The following is a 23,890-nucleotide window of genomic DNA, read 5'->3' as shown; positions in this document are numbered from 1 at the left end:
CTTTTGCTTCAGCTTCTTAACCTTTGAACCATGTTCCAAAAAAGAGGATACAATAGTTTTAGAGTGTGATTATACTGCACCGTTTAGTGGAAGAAAATACTTAAACTCATACTTAAACTGTTCTCATACACGTTCTCAAAACGCGGCACAAAATCTTTATTTGGCACCTACCCTATTCATTCCTTATGGTGAATTTTAATTCTATCACAAATTTTCAACACTAGACTTTCAACGTTACAAACACTGAAAGCTATCATTCAACTTTTAAAACCCATTAAAACGTTTCAAAATGTGAATCTTTTCTTTCAACAAAGTTACAATGGAAGTAAATTAGAAAACCCTTCAAACTCAAACATCTTCAACCTTTTTCAATGCATTCATACATTTACATAGAAACTCCATTCAAACATTCAAACGTTCACAACAAATAGGACTTTCTTGCATTAATTTAGCTTTTGCATACATTTACACTTTTGACACGTTCGTGTGTAAATGTAAATCCATGAAAATTTCAGCCCTTCTGAGACTTTTCCATTAGTGTGTATCATCGCTAGAGTGGAGAGAATATTTGAAATCTTGTCTTCAACTCGCTCTCATGGTCAAAATTTTCACTTCACAGTCATAATTTGTACTTCAAAACACAAAACAAGTTGTGCCGGTTGCCGACCAACTGCATTAACTTCCATATTAGGAAGGAGGAGAAATTTCAGAAGTAAAGCAGAAGCAGAGCTTCCTCTGACAGCCAGTGTGCTCACATTGCTGACTCTACACACAAAATCTGACCACATGTGCTCGGCAGGCTCTCGTCTTGCTGAAAATATCCCCATTTTGGTTGATAGCAGTCAGCATCTGGGTGCTAGAAGCATAATCATGAGCAGTGTTGGGAGTTTTGTTTTGAAAATTGTTACTACAATTTTGGAAGCGCAGCGGTGTCAGGCTTTCTGACAGACACACATCAGCTGCCTGGAGAGAGCAGAGGTGGTGATGATGACACCGTTGCAAATGTGATGATGATTGGCTGGGTGGGCGGATGCCCTGCTCATGCTGTCTCACTGCACGCTGTCTCACTGCACGCTGTCTCACTGCACACTCTAACTACTACTATAAACACAAGACAGAGACAATGGCAACGAGCCAGGGAAATTCAAAGGTAGCGTTGTTAATGTGGAAGTACCGACACTACTTCTCACTTACTGAAGTTAAAGGAAGAATGTTTATGTAACGTGTGAATTTTATTTTCAATATTTATTTTTTATATATTTTTATTTCTATGCATATGGCTGCAATCTATTGAGTTCAAATTAATACCAAATGCTCTAAAATACTATATATAGTGTTTTTATTCATCTTTGACGTCATAGAAGATGTTATAGAATGTAATAGCGTTACAGAACATAAAAAATAATGTCACAGTTACTTTGCTGAGTAACTAATTACTTTTACAATGTGGTAACTGAGTTACTAACTCAATTACTTTTTGGGAGAAGTAATTTTAATTTGTAACTATAACTAATTACTTTTTTAAAGTAAGATGCCCAACACTGATCATGAGAGATGTGTGTCAGCTAAAATCTCTGTGAAATGAAACCTCTGACCCTGTAGACACACAGCAAGTGCCATCGCCATGACAACCCTTGACTGCAGTTGGGAGCACAAAGCTTATTTATTTATTTATCTATGTTTGTTTCAATTTTGTGCGATATCTATTTATTTTTATTACTATTATTATTATTATTTTATATATATATTTTATTTTTAATTTTATTTTATTTTACTGAGGCAGGGGTTACCTTTCCCATGCAGGCCCAGAGGAGGTAGCTGGCTGTTGGGGGACAACCCGTCACCCACTGAACAGCTCCCAGACCCAACGGGAGAGAGCCTGTTCATGAATGAAGAGAAAATAAAAAGAGATGGGGTAGGACAGTGACAAATTAAAGAGGGGAATAAAGTGTAAATGTGTAGTGAAAAGAGAATGTGTGCTAATGTATTTTTTGGTGAGTCACCTGTATGAAATAATGTATATTTGTCGTACGTGTATCCATATGTGAAGCTGCATGAAAAGTGATTCTGATCTGATGAACCTGATGTTGGTGAGCACAGTAAAACTCAACAGCAGTGCAGGTAAGACCAAGGGAAGATTAAAAAATAATGAAAAGAAAGGAGAAAAGAAGACAAAAAGTGGATAGTGTTAGAAGTATATTAATGGATGTTTTTTCATGATCAACCAACAAAATAAAGATATAAATAATATAAAATAATTCTGTATGCTGATTGTTAATTAATTATCTAACCAAAATTAATCGGACAAAAACAACCACAACAAAGTTGGAAATATTAATGAATAGTGATGTAAAGAGATAATAAGTATATTACGGGAATACAAAGCTGTAAACAACAACCTCTATAAGCAAATCAACTGTAACAAAGGAAATTAGTATTGATGGTGATCAGAACATCAGCGTGTGTAATAAAGATGGAAATAAATAAATATTAGTTATCGGTGCCAGGAGTGTGGATTTGTCTTATAAATGTCACACAGACAGACACACAGACAGACAGGCACACAGACAGACACACAGACAGACAGACAGACACACAGACAGACACACAGACAGACACACAGACAGACATTCTTCAACCTTTCAACCAAATCTTGACCACATTATGACATTTATTCATGCATCACAGATATAACAGTATATTTTACATTCTTAATCCTTTTGCCAATTCTCCAATAATTCAAACTCCTTTCTACACTTTGTTAACTTAAATGTATTAATTCAGATGAAAAAACTTAGATCTCAATGTCAGTGGGACTTGATGTCCAGCGACGGGGGACATAATTAAATCCCACCCTGATGTTGACAGGATTAATACAGTTTATCCATTCCTATCTTATCTTATATTGTTTTACATTTTTGTTTGTATTTAAACACTTATGTACTCAGGTCTTATCAAGACTTACCTGATAAAATAAAGGTTTATATATAATCTCCTCAGTCTCCTGCTGCTGCTCCTAATACTTATTTTAGCCCCCTACATCATGTGAAATGTGTTGTCAGTTTTGTTTGTTTTTGGGAATGAGGAAACACCAACTTCACAGAAGTGATGATGTTTGAGGGGGCAGGATTAAAGAAATGAGTCTGTTAACTCTGAGATGAGGGAAACTCCAGGAGCCAGTTGCATAAACTTAGTTTAACTATCTTGATCTTACTGCTCTTAAATTGTCAGTTTAGACTTGTCTAATTAAAGCTATATGTTGAATCATTTGAAAGTTAGTTGTATATATGTTTATTATTTTATTAATGACAAGAGCATCAGAAAAAACAATCACCTGTATATTAGATTATTTCTCTTGAGTATATTTGACTGCAGATCCAGACCCAGATGAAAAATGTCTCAACATTTAAATTATTACAAATTGTTGTTGCACTGCAAAGAAAGTTCACTATACATTACTACAGTGATTCAAGATTATCAGATGACATTTAAGATCAATTCAGTACAAGAATTGTTCAAGACAGCAAAAACCTGCATGATTATCAGAGTTTAAAGGAAAAGAGGAAGAGTTTCTGTCTTACATGGTGAAAAGCAGATGACCACTGAAGGTGGTATGGTGATTACTATTATCAAACACCTTTGTATTAACCCACAGACGCAGAAACACAACATCTCCAACCTCTAGCAGCAGTGTAACCCCATTAGCAGAAGACCCATAATGGGATGGTTGATGTTCCCATGCAATAAAAATGTGTTCTGAGTTCTTGACCAACACAGCTCCTGAAGGTTGAGCACCTCCATGTGTTCCTATGTACCACTCGAAGTGGTAGGCTCCTCTCACTGGTGCAGTGAAAATACCTGTTGAACATTTGTTTTTAGTCTTTTTAAATGAAAATTAAACTGTTGCAACTATAGACATCAGCATAGGTAAAAATAACAGAGTTCAGGTACCTGTGTGTGGGTTGTAGGCCTTTCCAATGTTTGTGGGGACATGTTTGAAGGTCAGAGTAGTGTATGTGGGAAAGGGTCCGACATCTCCGTGGCCTGTATCCAACAGAGAGGCTGAGAAAGCCACCTGCCCAACTGAGAGAGAGAGAGAGAGCAATATATATACACCGATCAGCCACATTAAGAAGAAGAAGATATACTTTATTAATCCCCCAAAAAAATGCCCATTTTTCCTGCTTCTAACATTCAAACTCTGAGGACCCAATGTTCATATATGATATCCCCCCCCCACTGACAGGAGCCCTGATAACCAGATAATCAGTGTTATTCACTGTCAGTGCTCATAATGTTATGGCTGATTGGTGTATATTACACTGTCTGTGGATACACCAATGTGATTATTGTTCTTTGTATTTGTGTACTATCCACCACTTTGGTTTTAAACAAAGAACATATTTTCAGAAGTATTCTTGAAGAAAAAAATCACAAAAACATTTGTCTGTAATGAAAACAATATTTAAAAATGAAAAATATTTAATTGTTAAAGAATTATAAAACAGCATTGGTTCCATTATCTCAGACGTTGTTCAACAATTTTATTGAGCAAGCAGAAACTATTATCCCTAGATAACAATAACCCTAATTATCTACTCGGTTATTGTTTTGTTTGTTTGTTTTTGTTATTGTTTTTTTTTTATTATAGCATACATAAAATTTTGAACATAGATTTAAAAGATTCAAATATTGAATTGCTAATTTTGAATCCAAAAAAAGTGAAAACAATCTCAAAATTAAAGCTGCAAGCAGCGATGGGCAGGACCTCGCACTCCACGCAACTCGGGGCGTGCCGCGTCGCGTGCCGTCGTGACACGCGCAGACCACATCATGAAAATCTCACGTAAATCAGCTCAAAATTGCCACGCAGCGCTTACTTCCCTTTGCCAGTAGGTGGTGCTATCACTATGTCTGAATATTGTCATATACACGTGTTCAGAGCGGGACTATTATCAAGCATTTGAAGTGTGCCGATTGGACAATGTACACTCAAGTTATAGTGAATTCGTGTTTTGTGGCGGTCCATCAAAATTTCCCGCCACCCCACAGACACGCCCCCTCACCACAGTCACACATATCATCAACAATGTGTTTTGCATTTTATAAGTAAATTTCAGCTGGATCTGATCATCCTGCTAGGAGTACAAAATGAAAGTATAAAACGTCACTATGTCTGAATATTGTCATGTAGACGTGTTCAGGGTGGGACTGTTATCAAACATGTGAAGTTTCATTGAGATTGGATCATGTACACTGGAGTTATGAGGACGTGTTCAGGGTGGGACTGTACACTGAAGATATGAGTACTATCTGTTTGATGGCCAATCGGTGGAATTCGACACGTCGTCACGGGCACACGGTTAAACATACAGTCACAAATAGCACAACTTTTGATAACCAATGTGTGTAGATTGAAGTGATCGAATTTGACATTCGATTCAACCTGGCCAACTTTGAGGGAACGCCACGGACACGCCCTTTAACGTACAGTCACAAATAGTACAACTTTTAATCAGCACCATTTTTTGACAGTACTGACCAATTTTGAAGCATATCCTATAAATTCCCTAGGAGGAGTTCGTTCAAATACAACGCGAAAAGTTTGCCGAAAGTGAAAATGAAAATCAAAATGGCTGACTTCCTGAGGGATTTGGGATATGGGTCCAAAAGGCTTTTTTGTACGTCCCGGCACGTTACACGTACCTACCGAGTTTCGTACATATTGGTGAAACGTGGCGCCGGGGCTGCTGTTTTTTTATCCAATAGGGGGCGCTACAAACACGACGACACGATTTTTGGTATGTGAGCTTCAGGCACCACTCTACACGTGCCCTGTGAATTTCATATTCATACCTATTACGGTCTCCGCACAGTGATTTACCCTGCCACCAGACTTGTTGACACATTTTTTAGCAAGCCTCAGGGAGCCATGGGGAAGCATCGTACCAAGTTTCATCTTAATCACACATACTGTTGTAGAGATATAAACTTCTTCATTTTAAAGAGCGCCACCTAGTGGCAATGGCCTGAAGTTGTGCACGATGCTTAAGGAAGACATGGGAACTATGGACCCAAGTTTGGTTTCAATCGGACATACCAATGTGGAGAAATGGTCCACTTCCTTTTTTGACGAAAAATCCACAGGAAGTGCTAATTTTATAACGTGCTGGTTTTAAGAAATATCAAAATTCTTTTAATCACTTTTTTATTGTGAGGGTCCTCAGATGCTACGTCAAAATTTTTGCGAATCGGACAAAGCGCATGGGGGGAACACGGAAAAGTAGTTTATGGACATTTCGCGCTCTAACGAAAACAAATTATAGGCGAAGTGGGCGTGGCCTATATGGGGAGATTCAGCTCTCTTCACCGAACGCGTGGATATGAGTTTTTTGAATGTGCGACAAACGATGCGGGAGTTATTAGCCTAAACGTATTTTTTATGATAGTAGCGCCACCTAGTGGCCAACCCGAAAGCGACGCATAGAATATAAAATTTTTCACCAGGCCTGACCACTTTGCCAAATAAAATTGACTTTTCGTCTATGTTCAGGGGGAAAAACGCATTCAAAAGTGCTAAAAATAATAAGGAAGAAGAAACATAGCAAATACAATAGGGACCTCCAGCGGTCGCTGGCTCGGTCCCTAATTAAAGCTGCAAGCAGCGTTGGGCGGGACCTCTTACTCCACGCAACTCGGGGCGGGCTGCGGCCGCGTTGCGTGCCGTCGTAACACGTGCCGACCACAACACGAAAATGTCACGTAAATCAGCTCAAAATCGCCACGAAGCTCTTACTTCCTGTTGCCAGAAGGTGGCGCTATCACTATGTCTGAATGTTGTCATGCAGACATGTTCAAGGTGAGACTGTTATCAAACACGTGAAGTTTCATTGAGATTGGACCATGTACGCTGAAGTTATGAGGACGTGTTCAGGGCAAAACCATTTCAGAATATTTTAAGTTTATTGGAGATTGGACATTGCACACTGAAGTTATGAGCACTATTTTATGGCGAATCTGCTGAAATGGACAAGTTGTCACTGGCACACGGTTTAATGTACAGTCACAAATAGCTCAACTTTTCAATCAGTTTGTATGACCACAGAATTCAAAATAGCCAACTTTGAGGGCACGCCACGGACACGCCCTTTTATGTACATGCAGAAATAGCACAACTTTTAATCAGCACCATTTTTTGACTGTACTGACTAATTTTGAAGCATATCCGATAAATTCCCTAGGAGGAGTTCGTTCACATACAACGCGAAAAGTTCGCCGAAAGTGAAAATTTAAATCAAAATGGCCGACTTCCGGTGGGGTTTCGGGTATGGGTCCAAGAGGCTTTTTTGTACGTCCCGGCATGTTACACGTGCCTACCGAGTTTCGTACATATCGGTGAAACGTGGCGCCGGGGCTGCTGTTTTTTTTATCCTGTAGGGGGCGCTACAAACACGACGAACACGATTTTTGGTATGTGAGCTTCAGGCACTACTGTACACGTACCCTGTGAATTTCATATTCATAACTATTACGGTCTCTGAACAGTGATTTATCATGTCAAAAGAGCGCCACCTAGTGGAGTATTTTTTTTGTCCATTTTAAGGGAGTGTCAGGGAGCCATGGGGAAGCATTGTACCAAGTTTCATCTTAATCACACATACCGTTGTAGAGATATAATCTTCTTTATCTTAAAGAGCGCCACCTAGTGGCGATGGCCTGAAATTGTGCACGATGCTTAAGGAAGACATGGGGAACTATGGACACAAGTTTGGTGTCAATCGGACATACCAATGTGGAGAAATGGTCCACTTCCTTTTTTGACGAAAAATCCACAGGAAGTGCTAATTTTATAACGTAATGGTTTTTTGAAATATCAAAATTCTGTTAATCACTTTTTTATTATGAGGGTCCTCAGATGATACGTGAAAATTTTTTTTCGAATTGGACAAAGTGCATGGGGGGAACACGGAAAAGTAGTTTATGGACATTTTGCGTTCTAGCGGAGACAAATTCTAGGCGGAAGTGGGCGTGGCCTATATGGGGAGATTCAGCTCTATTCACCGAACACGTGGGTACAAAGTTTATGAACGTGCGACAAACTATGCAGAAGTTATTAGCATAAATGCATTTTGTATGATAGTAGCGCCACCTAGTGGCCAACCCGAAAGTGACCCATAGAATATCCCCATTTTCACCAGGCCTGACAACTTTTTTCGTGTATGTTCAGGGGGGCAAAAATGCAGTCAAAGGGGGCTAAAAATAATAATAAGTAAGAAGAAGAAGAAGAAGAAGAAATCAAGCAAAAACAATAGGGACCTTTCCGGTCGCTGGCTCGGTCCCTAATAAGAAACATAACAAATACAATAGGGACCTCCAGCGGTGGCTGGCTCGGTCCCTAATAATTATCTCTAATCAAACTAATGTTTGACAGTTGAACATATGCATACTAGCTAGAAACATGGTTCTAGTTCTTATTCTGGCAGCATGTGTAAGAGATTATTTAATGTATTCCAACTTGGTGATAAATTATTGTACAGTTTTTGAAATATTGATTATTGTATGATTTCTTTGTTGAATGACTATCAATGGGAGTTCACATAAATTCATCAATATCTAAAATACTACACATACAAAGGATATCATACGTATAATTCCCCAGGGAATATTTTCAACATAAAAGCACCACCAAGTTATAAAGCTCTTATTCTGGACAATTCTCACTTGTTAAGAATTTGATGGACGTCCATCTGTAGGTGGTGCATCAGGACAAATACAACTTTAAATAGGTTAGAAATTAAAGTTGGTCATCATGATTGAATTTGGTAAAATGAAATGTCCTGCTATAAATCTCAAAGGAGCAGAAGCAGCTGGTAGAAATCATAAACACTTTCTCCAATACATGCACGTACTAATAATGGCAGCAGTTATCAGTTTCAGTACTTGATATTATGGTATTTGAGAATAAATAATATTCTGGGAAATTACATTTTATACCACACAGTAGTAGTATTGGTGTAAGAAAGATACATTACATTTTTGTTATACAAATAATCAGACATGATGATTTCACACACACAGTACCTTTCAGCTGTTGCTTCAGCTTGTCAACCTCAGTCTCCTGCTTCTTCAACTCAGTCTCCTGCTTCTTTAACTCAGTCTCCTGCTTCTTCAACTCAGTCTCCTGTCGCTCCAGCTTTGCTGCATGCTCTGAAAAAGAGGAGAAATAAATTTGTTAATGTGATTTGTTTTGAATACTTTTTTTGCACTTTCTATACTTTTGGATATGAACTGCTATGATATTGATTCCCTTGTAAAACAACAGTGGTTCCTATGGAAGGGTTCCTGATGTTATTCCTTCTCTCATTACCTGACATAATACTGTACCTTTATTCTCTCTTTGCAGCAATCTCATCTCAAACTTCTGTTGAGTCAAAGTAACGGCCATCTCTCTCAGCACAGCATTGATGTCTTGTGGAAAAGGCTGTTGCTTTGCAATCTGCTTATTCTGATCTGTGGAGCCAGAGCAGACCAGCAGCAGCAACGGGAAAATCACAGTGATCTTCATTGTCACACTGGCAGCTTACACAGGTGAACTGTGTCCTCTGTAGACCGGTGTGAGGTTTATGTAGTACAGCAAAAAGAGGCGTGAAGGTGAAGGAGGTGGACGCCACAGACAGAATATTTCCTTATCCCCATTTCACATGATTTATTCTCAGCCATTGTCAGAATGAGGATATATGTATATATGAGCCATTACAGAAATTAAGTGTTGTGTTGAGTGAAGAAGGAATGGGCACTGAGTTTATTTCCTCATACTACACTGTGGCAGACTGGTTCCACTTGATGAAGCATTACTCAACAGAGGTGTGTCTTTGTTTTATAAAGTTAGACAGGTTTGGTCACCAGCCAACTTCACTGCACATCAGCCATTCAACACAAATGATGTCTCAACCTATGGATGAACCTTTGAGTCCATCAAGATCCTCAGTCCGCCCACTCTCAGTCACCTATCCCACCAGGAACAGCTGATGTCCAGCAACGGGGGACATAATTAAATCCCACCCTGATGTTGACAGGATCAATACAGTCTATCCATTCCTTATCTTCCTTATCTTACCTTATTCCTGATCTTATCTTATATTTTTTTAAAGTTTTGTTTGTATTTAAACACTTGTGTACTCATGTCTCTGTTGAAAATGACATCTCGATGTCAGTGGGACTTACCCGATAAAATAAAGGTTTATATATAATCTCCTCAGTCTCCTGCTGCTGCTCCTAATACTTATTTTAGCCCACTACATCATGTGAAATGTGTTGTCAGTTTGGTTTGTTTTTGGGAATGAGGAAACACCAACTTCACAGAAGTGATTATGTTTGAGGAGGCAGGATTAAAGAAATGAGTTTGTTGACCCTGAGATGAGGGAAACTTGAAACGGCGACCCTTTGTTTACAATATCCTGCTTCTTCAATGTAGTCTCCTGCCTCTCTAACTCAGACTTCTGCTGCTCCACTTCTTTCAGCTTTACAAAGGGAATACAAAGCTGAAAACAACAGCCTCTATAAGCAAATCAACTGTAACAAAGGAAATTAGTATTGATGGTGATCAGAACATCAGCGTGTGTAATAAAGATGGAAATAAATAAATATTAGTTATCGGTGCCAGGAGTGTGGATTTGTCTTATAAATGTCACAAAGACAGACAGACAGACAGACAAACATTCTTCAACCTTTCAACCAAATCTTGACCACATTATGACATTTATTCATGCATCACAGATATAACAGTATATTTTACATTCTTAATCCTTTTGCCACTTCTCCAATAATTCAAACTCCTTTCTGTACTTTGTTAACTTAAATGTATTAATTCAGATGAAAAAAATTAGATCTCAATGTCAGTGGGACTTGATGTCCAGGGACGGGGGACATGATTAAATCCCACCCTGATGTTGACAGGATTAATACAGTTTATCCATTCCTATCTTAACTTATATTTTTTTACATTTTTGTTTGTATTTAAACACTTATGTACTCAGGTCTTATCAAGACTTACCTGATAAAATAAAGGTTTATATATAATCTCCTCAGTCTCCTGCTGCTGCTCCTAATACTTATTTTAGCCCACTACATCATGTGAAATATGTTGTCAGTTTGGTTTGTTTTTGGGAATGAGGAAACACCAACTTCACAGAAGTGATGATGTTTCAGGGAGAAGGATTAAAGAAACGAGTCTGTTAACTCTGAGATGAGGGAAACTCCAGGAGCCAGTTGAATAAACTTAGTTTAACTATCTTGATCTTACTGCTGTTAAATTGTCAGCTTAGACTCGTCTAATTAAAGCTATATGTTGAATCATTCAAGGCAGGAAAGTTAGTTGTATATATGTTTATTATTTTATTAATGACAAGAGCATCAGAAAAAAGAATCACCTGTATATTAGATTATTTCTCTTCAGTATATTTGACTGCAGATCCAGACCAGATGAAAAATGTCTGAACATTTAAATTATTAGAAATTGTTGTTGCACTGCAAACACTATACATTACTACAGTGATTCAAGATTATCAGATTACATTTAAGATCAATTCAGTACAAGAATTGTTCAGGACAGCAAAAACCTGCATGATTATCAGAGTTTAAAGGAAAAGAAGAAGAGTTTCTGTCTTACATAGTGAAAAGCAGATGACCACTGAAGGTGGTATGGTGATAATAACTGTCAAACACCTTTGTATTAACCCACAGATGCAGAGACACAACATCTCCAACCTCTATCAGCAGTGTAACCCCATTAGCAGAAGTCCCATAATGGGATGGTTGATGTTCATATGCAATAAAAATGTGTTGTGAGTTCTTGACCAACACAGCTCCTGAAGCATGGTGACCTCCAAATGTTCCTATGTACCACTCAAAGTGGTAGGCTCCTCTCACTGGTGCAGTGAAAATACCTGTTTTTTAGTTTTTTTAAATGAAAATTCAAATGTTGCAACATTAGACATCAGCATAGGTAAAAATAACAGAGTTCAGGTACCTGTGTGTGGGTTGTAGGCCTTTCCAATGTTTGTGGGGACATGTTTGAAGATCAGAGTAGTGTGTCTGGGAAAGGGTCCGACATGTCCGCTGCCTGTAGCCAACAGAGAGGCTGAGAAAGCCACCTGCCCAACTGAGAGAGAGAGAGAGCAATATATATACACCAATCAGCCACATTAAGAAGAAGAAGATATACTTTATTAATCCCCAATGGACAAATTCTTTTTTCACTCTTAGTTTACACCCTGGCTAATAAAATAAATAAAATAAAATCATGCATATGGAGGGCTTATAGACATGCAAATGTGGAGAGATGGTGGAGTGATGGGCTGCCATGTAGGGACACTGTGAGCAGTTAGGGGTTGGGTGCCTTGCTCAGGGGCACATCAGCAGTACACTGGAGGTCTAACTGACACCTCTCCAGATGTTCTGACCCAGTCGTCCATCACAATGTGGTTCTTGTCAAAGTGGCTCAGATCCTCACGCTGCCCATTTTTCCTGCTTCTAACACTTCAACTCTGAGGACAAAATGTTCACTGTCTGCCTGATATACCCCCCCCAATGACAGGAGCCCTGATAACCACATAATCAGTGAATGAATCATTATCATTATTCACTGTCAGTGCTCATAATGTTATGGCTGATTGGTGTATATTACACTGTCTGGGGATACACCAATGTGATTATTGTTCTTTGTATTTGAGTACTATCCAGCACTTTGGTTTTAAACGAAGAACATATTTTCAGAAGTATTCTTAAAGAAGAAAATCACAAAAACATTTGTCTGTAATGAAAACAATATTTAAAAATGAAAAGCATTTCATTGTTAAAGAATTATAAAACAGCATTGGTTCCAAACATTGACAGCTAATTATCTCATTATCTCAGACGTTGTTCAACAGTTTTATTGAGCGAGCAGAAACTGTTATCCCTAGATAACAATAACCCTAATTATCCACTCGGTTATTGTTGTTGTGTTTTTTTTTATTTTTTTAGCATACATAAAATTTTGAACATATTTCAGATTTAAAAGATTCAAATATTGAATTGCTAATTTTGAATCCAAAAAAGTGAAAACAATCTCAAAATTAAAGCTGCAAGCAGCGTTGGGCAGGACCTCACACTCCACGCAACTCGGGGCGTGCTGTCATGACACGCGCAGACCACATCATGAAAATCTCACGTAAATCAGCTCAAAATTGCCACGCAGCGCTTACTCTCCTTTGCCAGCAGGTGGCGCTATCACTATGTCTGAATATTGTCTTGTACACGTGTTCAGGGCAGGACTGTTATCAAGCATTTGAAGTGTGGAGCCGATTGGACAATGTACACTCAAGTTATAGTGAATTCGTGTTTTGTGGCGGTCCATCAAAATTTCCCGCAACCCCACAGACACGCCCCCTCACCACAGTCAACACATATCATCAACAATGTGTTTTGCATTTTATAAGTAAATTTCAGCTGGATCTGATCATCCTGCTAGGAGTACAACATGAAAGTATAAAACGTGATACTCCCTGTTGCCAGTAGGTGGCGCTATCACTATGTCTGAATATTGTCATGTAGACGTGTTCAGGGTGGGACTGTTATCAAACATGTGAAGTTTCATTGAGATTGGATCATGTACGCTGGAGTTATGAGGACGTGTTCAGGGTGGGACTGTACACTGAAGATATGAGTACTATCTGTTTGATGGCCAATCGGTGGAAATCGACACGTCGTCACGGGCACACGTTTAAACATACAGTCACAAATAGCACAACTTTTGTTAACCAATGTGTGTAGATTGAAGTGATCGAATTTGAAGTCAATCTGATAAAATCTGTAGGAGGAGTTAGTTAAAACAGAAGCCCTTAAATGCCGGAAATAGTATCACAGTTTGACATTCGATTCAACCTGGCCAACTTTGAGGGAACGCCACGGACACGCCCTTTAACGTACATGCACAAATAGTACAACTTTTAATCAACACCATTTTTTGACTGTACTGACCAAATTTGAAGCATATCCGATAAATTCCCTAGGAGGAGTTCGTTCAAATACAACGCGAAAAGTTTGCCGAAAATGAAAATCAAAATGGCCGACTTCCTGTGGGGTTTCGGGTATGGGTCCAAGAGGCTTTTTTGTACGTCCCGGCACGTTACACGTACCTACCGAGTTTCGTACATATTGGTGAAACGTGGCGCCGGGGCTGCTGTTTTTTTATCCAATAGGGGGCGCTACAAACACGACAAACACGATTTTTGGTATGTGAGCTTCAGGCACTACTCTACACGTGCCCTGTGAATTTCATATTCATACCTATTACGGTCTCCGCACAGTAATCAGACAGTTGTTGTTTTTTTGGCTCATCTCAAATTTTCATGTTCTTTGAATATTTCCTTATTTCCATTACACACGATGTGGCAATATCCGTAAGAGGATGTTGGAACATGACATCCTGATAATATCATATTTTTTCAACAGTGACCAGACTCCATCAGGGGTGGGTCAAGGGGCAGTGGAGATCATAAAAAGCCCAGAAATCGTTGAATGAGTCCAGGACCATGATACTAGTGATGGGAATTCCGGCTCTTTTTAGAGAACCGGCTCTGCTCACTAAAAAGAGCCGGCTCTTTCGGCTCCCAAGTGGCTCCTCAGATTTTTTGTTGCTTAAATTAATTTATTACCAGATTATGTGTAAAATGAATATCTAATGCAAATACATGCATTATATCAAATGTTTATTATTTATATGGATTTATTAATCTAAAAAATCGGGTGGCTGTGGCTCAGAGGCAGAGCGGGTCATTCCTTAATCGGAAGGTTGTGGGTTCAATCCCCGGCTCCTGGTGCCACATGTCAAAGTTTCCTTGAGCAAGATACTGAACCCCAAATTGATCCTGATGCCATGCATTGGTGTGCGAATATGTATGAATGTTAGTTTCTGTTCGATGGACTTTGCCATCACTGTGTGAATGTCTGTGAAAGGGTGAATGTGGCACGTAGTGTAAAAGCGCTTTGAGTGGTTGGAAGTCTAGAAAGGCGCTATACAAGTACAGGTCCATTTACCAATTCAATTCAATTTTATTTGTATAGTGCCAATTCATAACAGAAGTTATCTCATGACACTTTTCAAATAGAGCAGGTCTAGACCGAACTCCTTATAACATTTACAGAGACCCAACAGTACCACCATGAGCAAATATATACTTAATATACTCAACATTGAACAGAGTGCTACAAAAATATATTATAAAATACGAAAACAAAGACCCATCTCAATTAGACAAAAATCTCCTCGATATGAAACTTTGCACAGTCTACACTCTGCCTGTGAACTGTCTATCACATTAAAATGTGTCCAAACTTTACTACATTTTCTGTCACTTATTTTCCTCACCTTTCCAGTGTGTAGTCTCTGTCTATGTAGCGCTTAGTTCTCTCTCTCTCTCACACAGGTCTCCCTCCCACCACACATCTTGACCAATCACGCAGCTTTAACAGAAAAAACAGGGAAAAAACGGTAAAAAACTCTGGATCCGGCTCCCAATCAGGAGCCGGCTCTCGTCGTTCACTTCAAAGAGCCGGCTGTTAGAGCCGGATCGTTCACGACCGACCCATCACTACATGATACACACAATATTGCAATATTAAGAGCTTTATTAATATATATAGATAAATGTATCGTCATCATATAGCCTCTTTCAAGTCTTCCAACCACTCAAAGCACTTTTACTCTACATGCCAAATTCACCTATTCACACACATTTATATATATACAGTGTTGTGTGTAACGGGTAAAAAGTAGTGTAACGCGTTACTACTGAAAATATGGTAACGAAACGTAGTTCCTTTTTCAGCTGGGCACAACGTTACTTTTCCCAGGGACAGATTTGACAGCAACACTGCCTCAGCTGCGCGCTTGAAAATAAGGGGAAGAATTTGAGTGTGAGGTGTACACTGTGCCCTGGCCAGAAACTTTTGTCCATTGCCGTAAACTCAACAGCCAACCTCACCAAGCATTTGAAAGCAAAACATGCTAACATAAAGCTTGTTTGAAGTTTGAGTTTGAAGTTTGAAATATCTTTAATGTCCCCAAGGGGCAATTTGGTTCACAACAGGTAGCCAACACATACACATTCACACATTCACACATAAAACATGAAGCTTGTAGCTCAAGATCCCCGGGGAAATGATGATATGTCGAGTCCAAGCCCACATAAGCAGCTAAAACTTCATTTTCACCAGGTATCTAAACAAGAGTTGGACAAACTTGTTGCTTCGTTCATCGTCGAAGAAATGTTGCCCATCAATACAGTCGAATCTCCCACTTTCAGAAAGATACTTGGCAAGATACCGGTAACAGGAGACAAACGCCCACCATAGCCAGATCTTAAAACTTTCACGGGCTATCTGGATGAATGTTATCAGAAAATGGAGAGGGAATTAAAGAAAACGTTCGAGAGTTTGCAGTATGTAAGCATATGCAAACTATGCCATTTGGTATTATTGTTTGTATTATTGTTTTCTTGTCAAGTGCTCTGTTTGTGGCATTTTTCATAATAAAGAGCACAAAAGAAATACCTGTTATGTCCTCCATAGTAGAACTTTATGTAGGCCCATACACATTTAGGAAATGAGATGGGATTCTGCTCAAAGTCGAGCACCATAAAAGTAACGAGTAAGGTAAAAAGTTACTTTCCATAGAGGGTAACTAAGTAAAGTAAGGGATTACTTTTTTAAGAAGTAACGAGCAAACACTACTATTTAAAAGTAATTCCCCCAACATTGTACATATATATATTTATGTTTAATGATTTATGTTTAATTCATCAAGATAAAACTTGATGGCTTGATGGAAATCTGGTAGAGCCACACCACCTTCTGACATGTATTTACACATATGCTGTTTGTTTCATTGTTTATATGTTTTTAACACAAGATTCCTGCTTTATCTGTGTATTTGTATAGAAAATAAATTGCCTATCCATTCATACCTTTTATCATGTATCAGAGAAATTAGCTTTGTTGAAAGCAGATCTCCTCTTTCTTTTCAATGTCTGTAATTTCCAATGCATCAAATCAGCAGTTAAAAAGTAACTAATACTCTGAGTAGTTTTTGAGGAAAATACTTTTACACCAGTAGTTTTACCTGTAATTGAGTAATATTTTTCAGTACTCTTTCTACATGAAAATACAGTTGTAATTATTATCTTCATTTTCTCATTGTCCTGCCTCTGTGAATAAGGAAATTCCAACTTCACAGAATGATCTGATTTCTGGTAGTGTTTCACAAAACACAATTGTTATCAGTTCCTGAAAGAGAAGTAACTTAGACTCTGTGATGCTGACCTGCTCGCTGGCAGGTTTTGTCAACAAACCCAGAGTTTCTGTGTCTTACCTTCCTCTTACAGAGCCAGACACACTGTTTTATTTCCTCATTGATTCACTCCTTATGAAAGCACATTAATCAGCAGAGGATTACTGTCAGCATAAAAAACCTGGCTGAACTTGTTACTCAGGACCATCAAACGTTATCAGTTTTGTGTACTGTTCTATAACCTTCCTCATGTTACATGAAAAAATGTCATATTTCCATGTAGTTTTCCATTGTTTGAGCTTTGACTGAAGCTTTTGTGTTAAGAATGAGACCCCATGAGAGCTGCAGGTTTGGAGATGCTCTGACCCAGTCGTCTAGCGGTCACGATGTGGCCCTTGTCAAAGTTGCTCAAATCTTCCCGCTGCCCATTTTTCCTGCTTCTAACACATCAGGTTTGAGGACAAAATGTTCACTTGCTGCCTGATATACCCCCTCACTGACAGGAGCCATGATAGATAATCAGTGTTATTCACTCCACCTGTCAGTGCTTGATGTATATATACATATATAAAGCTGTTGTTCCACACTCACCACAAGACTCAATCAAGTTTGGATGGATGTGGATGGACAAGTTTCCAAGATGGGAATTTTTTTATTGCCGGACACCAGGGGAACAAATACACTGGCCCATGTTTAGACACATTTTTCCAGCACTTACATTTTCGTCTGTCAGACCACATTTTGCTGGTTCACATAGGCCGCCTGAACACCCAGATCAGCTGCGTGGCTACTGCTGTCAGCCCTATGTTTCTCTATACACTTTTCCTTGTATAGCTTCTTCCCCGGAGTTCTTTTACTTTCTCGTCTCGCAGGTTCTTATGGATCCTGGTGGTCCTTCCAGCCATGGTCCTGCTGGACTGCCACTGCTAATATTACTGATATTATTGTTGTTATTATTATTATTATTATTATTATTATTATTACTACAGTTACTATTATCATTGCTCATCGTCCCCCATCCACCTCTCTCTCTCTCTCTCTCTCTCTCTCTCTCTCTCTCTCTCTCCCCAACTGGTAGAGGCAGACGGCCACCCACCTAGAGTCAGGGTCTGTCCTCTTAAAAGAAAGTTTTTCCTTGCCGCCATCGCCAAGTGCTTGCTAACAATTTGAGACTCGTGCTGCAGTTTCCTCAGGGTTTAATTACGGATGTAGTGTGCCACCGAGCTCTTACGGATATTGGCACATACATGTAGTGTCATAGAAATGAGGAAATATTCAAAGAACAATTCAGAACAACTGCCCTTTCCACAAGACCAGATCAATGCTGTGCTGAGAGAGATACAGTAAAATAAATTAGAATTATTGTGTACCTTTTACAATATGAACACATTAATATGATGATATACATAAAGGTTGATTTTCAAGCAGAGAAATAAATGGCATAAAAACAACTTGGTTGATATTTCCTCATTCCCAAAAATACAAAACAAACTGAGCACATATTTCACATGATGTAGTGTGCTATAATACGTATAAGGAGCAGAGGAAGGACAATAAGGAAATGAAGTTGAAAAGATGATCACGTTTCTTACCAGTGATGGAAAGGGGACTGAAATTCAGTACTCAAGTCGTAGTGAATTATGACTTAAAGTGTATTTGTTACTCTGAGGAGTAACATATGTCTAATGATCTAACATTAGGTGCTGTGGTTCGCGGTAGAAAGACACCAGAAACTCTTCTGTAAGGTAAAATTTGTGTTTTTGTCAAAGTAGTCTGGTGGCTTTGTAAAAAGCACAGATGGATATAATGGCTTCAGTTTCCACAAGAAAGGGCTGTTTGACAGCAGTGAAAATATTATGAATATTGCATACACTTAAACTGATATAGGCTAGCTGTCTAAAAATAGACTATACTCCACTGCTGCCCCTTCCACAGAAGCATTTAAAAGCCATTTTTTCTGTATGTACATCATCAGTAACACCATATAACAGCAAATGCAGTGATGATCTGGCGATCACAAAGACAATAAAATTATTCCCCAAACAGAAAGCCTGCATGAATGGAGAGGTGAGGGTTTTATTCAGAGCCAAAAAAGCTGCTTTTGGATCGACAGACAAGGAAGCATACAGCACCACCAGAGCCAGACTGACTCTGACTTCAAATCTCCTCTGACCTGCCTCTGACATCTATCCTCTGACTGATTGGCTTCTGGCCTCGTGCCAAAATTATGATATAGTCTTAAAATCAATCTAGGGTGTTTTGTTTAGAAAAAAAAAAGTAGAAATTTAATTTTATAATGTGTTTTCTGTGCAATCTGGCCAGACCTCAATCCAAATGTATTCTAAACTTTAGACTTTAGATTAAATGATGCACTGTAAATCATGTCGGTGTTCTGGCTCAACAGATCAGAATCAGACAGAGGCAGAAAAAATAAATCTTACTCAGTAGATTTCATACCAACAGCCTTGTCACCAAGACATCAATGCTGTGCTGAGAGAAATGAACGCTACGTTGACTCAACAGACAGCTCAGATGAGATTCTTACAAAGGTATGGCATTATGTTAGGTAATGAGAGAAGTAATATCATTAGGACCCCTTCCATAGGAACCACTGTTATTTTACAGGGGTATCGATGTCATAGCAGTGTATGAGTGTAGAAAGGTGGAAGGAACTGGAGAGGCAGAAGACTGAGGTAGAGAGGCAGAAGACTGAGGTAGAGAGGCAGAAGACTGAGGTAGAGAGGCAGAAGACTCAGGTAGAGAGGCAGAAGACTGAGGTAGAGAGGCAGAAGACTGAAGACTGAGGTAGAGAGGCAGAAGACTGAAGACTGAGGTAGAGAGGCAGAAGACTGAGGTAGAGAGGCAGAAGACTGAGGTAGAGAGGCAGAAGACTGAGGTAGAGAGGCAGAAGACTGAAGACTGAGGTAGAGAGGCAGAAGACTGAAGACTGAGGTAGAGAGGCAGAAGACTGAAGACTGAGGTAGAGAGGCAGAAGACTAAGGTAGAGAGGCAGAAGACTGAAGACTGAGGTAGAGAGGCAGAAGACTGAAGACTGAGGTAGAGAGGCAGAAGACTGAAGACTGAGGTAGAGAGGCAGAAGACTGAAGACTGAGGTAGAGAGGCAGAAGACTGAGGTTGTCAAGCTGAAGCAACAGGAAGGCTTTGATTATTTTAACAACAACAAAAAAGATATTTGTGTAATTGTGTTGCATAAAGTTTAATTTAACAGACTCACTGTATTCTAAAATATCATAATATTCACCTGCCAACATCTGCGGCACTATTAAAAGGGATGCTGTGTCATCGCTGTGTGAATGTGGGCGAATGTGGCGTGTAGTGTAAAGTGGTCTTTGAGTGGTCGGAAGACTAGAAAGGCACTATACAAATACAGGTCCATTTACCATTTACCAACTTCAGAGTTCAGTAGCAGAACTTCCTCAGTCATCACTGTCCAGAGATCAGTGGAGAAGCTTTACTCTCACTACGTCACACCTTCCTGTTATTTTTTGCAGTGTAAGATTAGTGGGCTGAATTTGTTGAACTAAAAATGATGGATGGATTTGTTTTCAATGGGGAGTTTAAATATGTTTTAATAATAGGGTGGCTTCCCCATATCTGATGCCCTAGCGCCACCTATGCCTGCCAACCTCGGGGAAATATTCTGAATAACACATTAGTGTAACACTCAGTTCACATGCTTTCCCACCACTTTGCTTTGTATCATCAAGTTATTCAGTTATTCAAGTTATTGAACATATAAATATGGCCATTAAGAAAACAATTATTTCCATTTTATGCTTCTTTGTACTTATACTGCACTGCATTTTAGATGGAATGGATTTTTAACATATTATTTATTTTTACTCCATTACATTTATTTCACAGCTGTAGTTACCAGTTATATTTCTGTGAATATTTTATATTTAAAACAGTTGACCCTCTTTGTAAAATAAAACTAGAAAATAGCTTTGTTATAAATAAGACTGTACAAAACTAGAGCTCAGTTGTTAAGATTAGCTTTATGTTGACAACTTTAAAATGTATGAAAGATATAACTTTTTGCTTTTTGTATATTGAGTGCTTTGCTACTCTTAATTACATTTTCTGCCAAGACTTGTGTACTTTTACTTCAGTCAGATTTTTAATGCAGGACTTTTACTTAGAGTGTGTAGCTAATGGAGTAACAGAGTAACTTTACATGGTTGTATTGCTACTTTTACTAAAATAGTAAAATATGTCAGTACTTCTTCCACCACTAGTTACACACTACACTACACATACACTGCAGACACACATCTCCCAGTAACTTTCTAGGTAACGTTACTTCTGCTGCTGGGGACTCATCATTATGGTTACAGATTTTACTGCAATAATAATTAATATTATGAATACTATAAAAAGTCACATTTAATCTGTGGCAATATAATATAACATTACTTTGCTGAACAAGTAATCAAGCTTTCAAATTAAGTAACATTAGACTAACGTTATTAATGTTAATTAATTAACTATTACATTTTCCACATCATCCCCGTCCATTGAAGTTTACAAAGGAGTTATAAGAATGGTCCTCAGTAAAGGAACCATCCAGCTGGAGTGAGAAGGATAAAATCTTTCAAATCAAATTTGCATTTTGAAATAATGTTGTGATTGTCAATCATGATCTTCCCTGTGTTGTATTTAGATTGGCAGAGGGAATGGATCCAACACTATGATTGGTCAAACTTCTTCTTGCTTTTCGACTGTCAGTCTCTGCTGCCTCATGCTGTTAGATTCGAGTACTGCTCATGCACAGTTGAACTGCATAGTAGTTTAGAGGGACAATTGTACCAGCGTATTTGGATTGGTTAAAATGTATACCTACACAAAATGCATACATATACTTAACTTCTTAAGTAATCTTAAGTACTATACCACTGACATGTCCAGGTCCTGAGACGGTTAATAGGAGAGAAAAGAGGGAAAACAAAGTTGTGAGACACAAATCTGTTATCAGTTTCTTGGACTTTTTTCTAATCTTTGATTTTTGTTGTAAAGTATTAGATAATTTTCCCTCATTGGGCAATTTTTTAAGTGTATTCATCTGATAAGTTGTGAGGGAATTTTGGAAACAACTGGTTTAATCTTAAACATTGTTGTATTTTATTATTTTCTTTTGTAAACTCTTATTTTGTAAAATAACTACTAACCATATCTGTCAGATAAATAAAAGTATAATATCTGAAATGTAGTGACTGGCAGTGAATAGTAAATAAGATCAGTGGTTCCATGTATTGTGCTACTATTTTGTAGTTTACTATCTTGCTTTTATTTGGACAGATTACAAAAGGAAGAATACATCTTTTATTAATATATATGAACTGAATTAAGTTTCAGAGCAATGGTTTTGATCACAAGAGAAAGAATTCTGTATATTGACACATTTTACTTGTTCGATAGTCGTATTATCAGTTCTCACTCAACTCTACAATCTACTTTGGATTGGTTCATTGTTTTGTCACTATATTTATGCCAGAGTTTGCAACCAAAGACACAGCAGGCCGTGGGGGCAAATCTAGCTGTATGAAGAAGCACAGGTAGTTTTATGTGTATTTGACTTCAGATCCAGACAAACAAAAATAAAGTCTGAACATTTTCATTTTTATAAATTGATGTGACACTGCTCTTGTGTATTTTATATAAAGGAAAATTAGAAGTTTACTATACATTACTACAGTGATTCAAGATTATCAGGTTATGTTTGAGATCAGTTCAGTGCAAGAATTGTTCAAGACAACAAAGTGGTAGACTCCTCTCACTGGTGCAGTGAAAATACCTGTTGGACATTTGTTTTTAGTCTTTTTAAATCAACTGTTGCAACATTAGACATCAACATAGGTAAAAAAAATTGTTCAGGTACCTGTGTGTGGCTGAGAAAGCCACCTGCCTGACTGTGTATTCACCAATTTATTTGTAAATTTGTGTTGAATCCACCACTTTAGATACATTTTAAATGATTATTATCATTAACAGTATTCTCCAAAAAACTATTAAAATCACACAATCATTTATCTCGAATGATAGCAATGTTTGACGGTTAAAATCATTTCATTGTTGAAGCAGAAAACTGCAGTGGTTGCACTAAAATGTTCATTTTCTAGAGATCGAAAGCTAATGATCTTGTTATCTCAGACAGTTTTCTTGAGCAAGCAAATATTGTTATCCCTAGATAACAATAATACTAATTATCTACTCACTTAACTACGATTACATTCTTCCAGCATAAAAGCATCAATATCTAAAATTCTACACGTATAAAGAAAATCATACCTGGATTTACATCCCCCAGGGAATATGCTCAACATGTAGCACCAGTCTGTGGAAAGTTATAAAGCTCCTTTCCTGTACTTTTTACACACCCTTACTTCATTCTTGTTGTCACTGAGCAGCCTTCTGCTGGTGCAACATTACAGATACAACTTTAAATAACTAGATTATTAATGAAATATGTGCTTGGCCACCGTGATTGAATTTTGTAATAAATGAAATGTCCTGCTATAAATGTGAGAACAGCAGAAGCAG

At 38.3% G+C, this 23,890-nt stretch overlaps 1 protein-coding gene across 9 annotated transcripts in view; it reads right to left on the bottom strand.

Annotated features, from left to right (window-relative positions):
* Window positions 1-3,275: 3,275 nt before the first annotated feature.
* LOC127359585 (complement C1q-like protein 2) overlaps window positions 3,276-23,890 on the bottom strand; it is a 75,145-nt gene continuing 54,530 nt past the window's right edge. For 3 of the 9 annotated variants that reach the window (XM_051393509.1, XM_051393510.1, XM_051393508.1), the window contains exon 5: window positions 3,276-3,679. In XM_051393509.1, the coding sequence (XP_051249469.1) occupies window positions 3,578-3,679 (102 nt within the window). In that variant the 3' untranslated portion in view covers window positions 3,276-3,577. Of the gene's footprint in view, window positions 3,859-3,951; window positions 4,084-9,081; window positions 9,208-9,384; window positions 9,620-11,766; window positions 11,946-12,028; window positions 12,161-23,890 lie in introns of those variants that run through there. The other 6 variants (XM_051393512.1, XM_051393511.1, XM_051393505.1 and 3 more) reach the window with 5 other exon arrangements.

The sequence above is a fragment of the Dicentrarchus labrax genome, unplaced genomic scaffold (genome assembly GCF_905237075.1).
Source record: "Dicentrarchus labrax unplaced genomic scaffold, dlabrax2021, whole genome shotgun sequence".
Lineage (NCBI taxonomy): Eukaryota > Metazoa > Chordata > Actinopteri > Moronidae > Dicentrarchus > Dicentrarchus labrax.
The sequence above is the reverse complement of the archived record's forward strand: the minus strand, read 5'-3'. Positions and strand labels throughout refer to the sequence as shown.